Source organism: Vicia villosa, linkage group LG7 (assembly GCF_029867415.1).
Source record: "Vicia villosa cultivar HV-30 ecotype Madison, WI linkage group LG7, Vvil1.0, whole genome shotgun sequence".
Taxonomy (NCBI): Eukaryota; Viridiplantae; Streptophyta; class Magnoliopsida; order Fabales; family Fabaceae; genus Vicia; species Vicia villosa.
In genome coordinates this window covers 79,869,229-79,877,975 of record NC_081186.1, presented here as the reverse complement: position 1 = coordinate 79,877,975, position 8,747 = coordinate 79,869,229, and the positions used below count along the sequence as shown (strand labels likewise).

General features: G+C 35.6%; 1 protein-coding gene across 1 annotated transcript; it reads right to left on the bottom strand.

Annotated features, from left to right (window-relative positions):
* Nucleotides 1-432: 432 nt before the first annotated feature.
* LOC131617576 (LOB domain-containing protein 33-like) lies at nt 433-1,516 on the bottom strand. The gene is made up of 2 exons (XM_058888839.1): nt 1,238-1,516; nt 433-777 (listed from the first exon to the last, which is right to left on the bottom strand). Exons 1-2 carry the CDS (start codon nt 1,514-1,516, stop codon nt 433-435), a joined length of 624 nt encoding a protein of 207 aa, XP_058744822.1.
* Nucleotides 1,517-8,747: the final 7,231 nt, after the last annotated feature.

Sequence of the window (8,747 nt, the reverse complement as noted above, 5' to 3'; positions counted from 1 at the left end):
TGCTCACCCAGGTTACGACTGATTTAGTCATTTGCTTATTTATATATTTGTAATTTGATTTTACAATTTTCAACAATAATAATTCTTAATTACTTTTCATTCTCTCATTCCTTCTCTCACTCAAATGCATCAATCACCAACAAATATTTTATATTTAAACTAAACACATTTTATATTTAAACTAAACACATTATATATTATGTAAGTGAATGTTTCTGTAACACCTTTTGCACTAAAAAATATTGTGGGAGTGGCATAATCTAACACATGTTATATGATTAATATTGTAATTTAAAACATACATCACATAAGTTTCATTGCATGCAATCATTGTACAAAGTAGGGATAAGCACTTAAGTAGAATAATTAAGCACTACATATAGTCGATTAACTTCTTAATTAATTAATAATCCTAGCTACTAGTTCTACATACTACATGTCTGCATTATGCTTGAACCAAGGATGGTTCAGGAAACCCTCTTGATCAATTCCTGATAGAAACTTCTCTAATGGATTGGAATTGGAATCACCATATAAAGGCTCATCCATTCCATGTGCACTAGGAATTTGCATATCCATATTCATGTATGATTCAAAACTTTGACATGTTGTGGAACCTTCTTCTTGTGAAAGATAATTAGCCAATTGATTAGGGTAATATTGTGTTCCATTGTTTGAGTTCATTGGTGCTTGGACATTTCCACAATCCATAATACTAACATTAGAAGTTTCCATTAGACTTCCAAGAATATCTATCTCCTCTTGTAAACTTGCAACCTACACAAGTATAAATATCAAATGTTTATAAGAAGAAAAAAAAACTATAATATAAGGTTTTTCTAAAACTCGCTATCCAACGATGTTATAATCAATTAATCAATTCCACCATCCATTTGCGGGGTCTCAATTGAAGTTGGAAAATTATTTTATATAGATTGGCTCAACATATAAATTATTTGTATCTAACGGAATTCGAACTTAAAATCTTAAAAGAATCACAGTATTAGTCTCAATTCTTCACCAACCGATCACATTTAAAATTTCCGTGACATTTTGCATCAGCCTCATTTGACTATAATTTTTCAAAATATCAATTATTCATGCAACAACAATTTATAACAATGATTTGCATCATCATAAATATGATTTTAAATTGTTGTTCGCAAGTGCACTAGTTTTGACAACAAAGGTTGTATTTATGTAATATAAAAAAAGTTCATATCACATAGAAATTAACCTGATGTTGCAATGCATAGATATGAGCAACACAACCATAAATAGGATCTTGCATGCGAGCCAAGGCTTCATAAGATATAGTAATGGCAGCATCACTTCTATTCTGAATAGGAAGATGTGACAATAGTTTAGAGACATTACTAGCACCATAAACCTTATGCACAGCTGAAAAATGGGTTGAAGCTTGTTCATAAGAGAAGTAAGGAGCAAAAACACAATCACTAGCACACTTTCTCCTTAGGAACTTGCATGCTCCACATGATGAGCCAAATCCTGTCATTTTCTAAAGTTTTTCCAATGTTTTCTAACTATAGTATTATATTTTATGCCTAAGGTGAGTTTGAGAATCTATCATTTTATAGCCATCACCTGAGGGGTCAATTCTTTTTGTTGTTTCCAAAGCACATAATCAGTTCATTTTGCTATAAAGTTCTTTTTTTGGTCTCTTTTGTGGCCTACATTGTCGTTGTCAATTAGGGAAAGTATTCCTCTTTTATGCTCCAAAAGGTTTTTAATTTGTAAAGTTTATCCCTCGTGAGGGCTTCTACCGCCCTAGCTAGTCTCTTTTTTCCAATGATAAAATCAGGTGCCATGCATTTAATGAAATATTATTTATAAACAAATTAATTAATTTGTGTAAATAGAATTTAATGTGTTAAATATAAATATTATTTTTAAATAATTTAAATATTCCAATTATTATTAAGTATAAGTTGCAAAAATGCATTACAAAAAATATTCAATTGTAGTTTTACAAAGCACAAAAGAAATAATTAGTAGTACAAATTTTAACATATATTTAATTCTTGCATCGTCTTTTGACGATGGTTTGGCTCTCACGGCATCGGTTTTGTTTAGCGAATGTGTGTTGTTTATATTATTGATTTTATAGATTTGTAAACTTTATCGATTTTGTTTTTCTGAACGAACAATAATGATTAGTTTGAATCTTCATCATCAAATCGCATTTAGGTTTTACTCGTTCCTTCCTCCTTTTGAAATCTTTCGAACAAGACAACCGAGACTATTTTTTTTTGTTGAAATGGTCGTTATTGCTTTTTTTGATCATGCAAGAGATGTTGGTTAATGGATATGCTTTCATGTTGGCGATTGGATTTATTCTCCGATTTAGAAGGTTCAGTTTCGTTTAGGATCGTCTTTAGTTTTGATGCTTGCAATCATTCGCACCAATCTTTTTAGCAATTTAGTTGCATGCTTGTACGCGAATTTTTTTAAATTGCGCCACTGATGTTTATATGTTTGTTAGTTGACTAGTTACTATTTTGGGTTAATCTATAACACATTTTTGAGTTGATTTCAACACTAAAACGCTTTTAGTGTTGTATGTTTTCTTTTTTTTTTATAACAAAGGATGAACCATATATTAACTAACAGAAAACAAAGGTTATAGAATATACAAAAGTAACAAAAACTAAAAGTTACAAAACATAAAAAAGTAATTAAGTGCGCTAGAAATGAACAATTAAACCCCTAACCAACTATGTCTACGGACTAGGACGAAAAACAAATAGAGAAGCAATACCACAAAAATGTCACCTAAGAGGAACAAAAGCCAACCCATGTTGAAAGAATATTGTGGTGTACTTTCCGTTTATATCGTATCCACAGGGATTATTGCGATATCACCGCCGTTCTATAGCCTATTTTGTCTTGAGTTAATGTTACTTTTGTTTTAGGTTTGCAAAAGATCATTCAATCACTTTAGTAGCAAAGAGTAAATTAATGAAAGTTCTAAGTTAAAGAAAATGTATCAAGATTCGATTTCATCGACCTAAATTTGTATGTTTCCTTATAAATAGATGCTTATGAACTTGCTAACGATCAATATAATTACGTATCGACACCTATATCGTCCGTGTCCGCAACGATATAGTTAGATTTACCGTATTGTTTAACCGACGATTTCTCCATCGTTAAACAATACAAATAACGTTTTAAAACCGATACTTAGTAAACATCAAACTCTAAATCCATGTCTGCAACTTATAGTTTGAAAGATGATGAGTTAGGTCTAGATACAAACATTGATGTCTCAAACATTTATACCAAAGAAAAGCTTTAATAAACAAACTAAACCATCTATATTGATCATCACTTGTTCATACACATATATTCACAAGAAAAACATACAAAAGGTTAGGAAGATTACATCTTATCTTGATACAAAAGGGATTTAGCTATCCATGAGAATGGTAGCTTGCATAAGAAGGAAAGGATGAAGATCAACAAGCATCAAAGGCGATTAATCGATGATCAAGGCTTCCAATCTTCAACTCTATGTTTGCTACAGTCAATTATGCTCTTGGTTCTCTCTAAAATATCTCTACATACATTCAAAAGTGATCTGGCCCATAAACAAATAAACAAAGTTTCGCAGACCGCGCTTAGCGCGGTGCAGCCCGCTAAGCGCGCTATCAATAATTGCTTAAACCGCCCAACCGCCCAACCGATCTCGAAGGAATCAACTCGTTCTTCTCATTTCTCACAACCGTCAATCCACCCTTCTTAGGAACCACATGCACCGGGCTCACCCATTCGCTATCGGAGATGGGATAAATCATCCCCGCCTCTAATAACTTCACAACCTCTTTTCTAACAACTTCTTTCATGGTTGGATTCAATCGCCTTTGAGGTTGTGCTACGGGCCGAAAATCATCTTCTAACATAATCTTATGCATACAATAGGCCGGACTAATACCCTTCAAGTCGGATAAAACCCATCCTATTGCTTCTTGATTCTTTATCAATACTTCCTTCAATCGATGCTCTTCCTTGCTAGACAAACCATTATTAATGATAACCGGCTTAGTAGAATTGTCACCGAGAAACACGTATTTCAAGTGAGATGGTAACACATTCAACTCCACCTTTTGCTCTTCAACTTTAGGTTCATCCTTCAACTCTTCAATTTGAGTTTCAAATGGATTCATCTCATCACAAGCCTCTAAATTTCTCAAGCAATCTTCAATTTCTTTCTCTTGATCTTTGGTGAGAACTTCAAGAGCTTCCATTAAAGTCTTCTCAAGAGGATTCGACAAGTGCATTTGATTCTCCACTTTCATAATAGCCCTTTCGGTAGCATCGATTCTAAAACAATCATCATCATCACTCGGATGCTTGATGGCTTCAAAGAGATCAAGACATAATTCTTCATCTTGGTACCTTAATTTCATTAAGCCATCATCAATATCTATCATCATTCGGGCCGTCTTCATAAAAGGCCTTCCTAAGATCAATGGAATCTCAGGATCTTCTTCCATGTCTATGACGATAAAATCAACAGGATACCAAAATTTGTCAACCTTGACAAGCAAGTATTCCGCAACTCCATGAGGATGAGCTGTGGATTTATCTGCTAATGATAACGTCATTCTTGTCGGTTTCAAATCATTGATTCCTAATCTTCTCACCATTGACAGAGGGATCAAATTAATGCTAGAACCGGTATCTACCAAACCTTTGCCTATGTGGACATTTCCAATAGACACCGGTAAGGTTACCCGCCCAGGATCATTTGATTTTATCGGAGTAGTGCGTTGAATTAACGCATTACAACAAGAGCTCACCGTTACTACCTCCGGATCCAAGAATCTTCTCTTCTTAGTGATGATGTATTTGATGAATTTTGCATACATCGGCATTTGCTCTAATGCTTCGGAAAAAGGAACATTGATTTGCAACTTGCTAAAAATGTCCAAGAACCGAGCATAGTGCTTTGCATCTTCTTTCTTTGACGGACCGGGAGGGTAAGGTAATTTCTTCACTTGTATAGAATCATCCACCTTCTTCTTTCCCTTTTCACTCACACTCAATTTTTTTCTCTCTTTTTCTACAACTTTCTCAAGAGTTTCTTTTTCCACTAATTCTTTCTCTTTCTCATTTTCAACTAAATCACCCTCAACATTTTTTTCTACTTCAATCACCCTATCTTTTTCACTCTCAACAATTTCCTCCTCAACTATCTCTCCTACACCCATATCAATATTTCTACCGCTACGAGTTAGAATTGACTTACAATGCTCACGAGGATTTTCTTGTGTAGTAGCCGGAAAAGGACCTTTGTTTTGATCGGCAAGTTGCTTTGACAATTGCCCGACTTGAGTTTCAAGGTTCTTTATTGCGGCATCCGTACTCTTTTGGCTTGCAATTTGCAATTGCATGAATTGGCTAAGAGTGTCCTCGATTGAAAGCTTTGTTTGTTGAGGTTGTTGATTGTAACCGCCTTGATAAGGATTTTGACGATTCGATGGGCCCGCTTCCGGCCTCCATCCTTGTTGATAACCTTGATTACCTCTTTGTTGGTAACCTTGGTTATTGTTGTAAGGTTGTTGTTGTTGTCTCCCACCATATCCTTGATTAGGATTAGACACATAATTCACCTCTTCACCCGGTGGAGGACAAAAACCTGTTTGATGGTCACCCCTACACAATTCACAACACATCACATGTTGATTTTTAGAGGGGCTCCCATTTATCTCTTTGATTTGTTGAGGGAGTTTTGACATTTGTTGAGTGAGCAATTCTACTTGTTGTGTCAATAACTTGTTTTGAGCAAGTATTGCATCACTAGTATTCAATTCAAGAACTCCCGGTTTTCTTTGCAATGCACTACGGTTGTGTTGCCCTTGATGATCATTCAAAGCCATTCTATCAATGATAGCAATCGCTTCTGCAGCAGTTTTTGACATCAACGAACCACCCGCGGTAGCATCTAAAAGAGTTTTTGGTTGAGGTTGGAGTCCATTTCTAAAGATATGGATTTGAGACAATTCATCAAACCCATGACCTTTGCACTTTCTAACCATGGACTTGAACCTCTCCCATGCTTCATTGAGAGATTCATTCGAACCTTGAGAGAACACCGCAATAGAAGTTTTCGCTTCCATGAACCTATTGTGAGGAAAGAACCGATCCAAGAACTTCTCTTCTAACTCGTTCCAATTTGTCATGACATTATTTGGTTGATCAAGGTACCATTCCTTAGCTTTTCCAATTAAGGAATGAGGAAAAAGTCTCCTGAACACCTGTTCTTCTTGGTCTTCCGGAGCACCAATTGTTCCGGCGATCTCGTAGAACTTTGTTAGATGAGTAAATAGATCCTCGTGATCTGCCCCTGTGAACGGATTTTGGTATAATAATTGAAGTAACCCCGTCTTCATCTCGGAGTTTCTTCCATTGGCTTGATCACGAGCAAATTGTGCATTGAGTCGAGGGCTATTAACACAAGGCCCTCGAGCTGGAACATTAGGGATCTCTCCTGCCATTTCTCCCTCAACTAAGTTTTCAACCGGAGTTGAAGAAGAAGATGCCTCTTGTTGTTGTCTTCTTTCCCTAGCTAGTTGTCTCCTCTTACGAGTTTTGCTATTCTCTCTACGAGCAGTCCTCTCAATCTCAGGATCAAAAAGGAGTTGATCTGCAGGTACACGTCCTCGCATAAACTGTAATCTGAAAAACTAACCAAGCAAATTAACAAACACAAGGAAAATAAATTTAGAAACAAGATATTAATTATAAGACTCAATACAAAACAAACTATTGCAATGCTTGCAATATCTAAACAACAATCCCCGGCAACGGCGCCATTTTGTTGAAAGAATATTGTGGTGTACTTTCCGTTTATATCGTATCCACAGGGATTATTGCGATATCACCGCCGTTCTATAGCCTATTTTGTCTTGAGTTAATGTTACTTTTGTTTTAGGTTTGCAAAAGATCATTCAATCACTTTAGTAGCAAAGAGTAAATTAATGAAAGTTCTAAGTTAAAGAAAATGTATCAAGATTCGATTTCATCGACCTAAATTTGTATGTTTCCTTATAAATAGATGCTTATGAACTTGCTAACGATCAATATAATTACGTATCGACACCTATATCGTCCGTGTCCGCAACGATATAGTTAGATTTACCGTATTGTTTAACCGACGATTTCTCCATCGTTTAAACAATACAAATAACGTTTTAAAACTGATACTTAGTAAACATCAAACTCTAAATCCATGTCTGCAACTTATAGTTTGAAAGATGATGAGTTAGGTCTAGATACAAACATTGATGTCTCAAACATTTATACCAAAGAAAAGCTTTAATAAACAAACTAAACCATCTATATTGATCATCACTTGTTCATACACATATATTCACAAGAAAAACATACAAAAGGCTAGGAAGATTACATCTTATCTTGATACAAAAGGGATTTAGCTATCCATGAGAATGGTAGCTTGCATAAGAAGGAAAGGATGAAGATCAACAAGCATCAAAGGCGATTAATCGACGATCAAGGCTTCCAATCTTCAACTCTATGTTTGCTACAGTGTATTATGCTCTTGGTTCTCTCTAAAATATCTCTACATACATTCAAAAGTGATCTGGCCCATAAACAAATAAACAAAGTTTCGCAGACCGCGCTTAGCGCGGTGCAGCCCGCTAAGCGCGCTATCAATAATTGCTTAAACCGCCCAACCGCGCTAAGCGGGCTCCAGACCTCGCTTAGCGCGGAATTCTCTGCCAGAACTTCCTTCTTTTCTTCAAAAGCGCGCTTAGCGAGCTCAACCTCGCTTAGCGCGCTACCTCTTTTCAGCAATCCTTGGCTTTGGTCTTGGAACATCTTCAAAGTGCTTTTTCCATGGTCCAAGCTTCCAATTATCTATAAAAACTACAAAATCCAACATAGATTGCAAAGATAAGAACTATTCAACAATAATATAAATATAAGAATAAATATATACCAAATGACAATAAAATACTACTATTAACCACAAAAAGACTTGAGAGTTACCAAAAATTACCTAATATATTTACACAAATTGGTAACTAACAACCCACAACCTAAAAAGACTATCCTAAATTCTCAGGCAAGCAAACCTAGAGAGAACAAGCCGGAAGAAAGTAGGTAGGATCACCTGCAAAAAAACAAAAAGGAGAGTAGTTGGCCACCTAACACACCCCTAATTATCCATCCACCTAAGCGGGTTCGTTCCTAGTCAATTGAGGAAATGTCAAAATCCATAGCATGGGCATGAACCCACTTTCAAGTCAAACTAATAATTGTAGACATCAACTGATTAACGAACTAGCTTTTCCAACAAAAAATAACTTTACTTTATATTTTCCTAATAGTTCAGACCAGATAATGTCCGATCGAGATCAATTCTAAAGACATTTGTTTCCCATGAATAAAACCCTAAATCAAACCCTAGAATCGAATGTGGCACAGGCTCTGACTGCCTTATCAAGTTAAAAATTCCATATTAGGTGGCAGAAGCAACCTCACACAAAACAAAATGATGATTTATCGTCTCCACTGCCAATACAACATACTCCTTATTACTAGACCCGACACAATTTGACTCCTAAGAAGATTATTCTTAGTCGTCATCCTATTTTGAATCAACTACCAAGAGAACACCACAACTTTTGAAGGTATCCAACTCTTCTAAATCCTAGACAACCCTAACACTATCCTCTCTAGCATACCTTCACTAACCC

What these genes read in the sequence shown, in the direction of transcription:
- LOC131617576 (XM_058888839.1), bottom strand. Translation starts at nt 1,516, where the DNA reads ATGACAGGATTTGGCTCATCATGTGGAGCATGCAAGTTCCTAAGGAGA. An exon ending in TCTATGCATTGCAACATCAG is followed by an intron (nt 778 to 1,237) that starts GTTAATTTCTAT and finishes ATACTTGTGTAG; the next exon opens with GTTGCAAGTTTACAAGAGGA.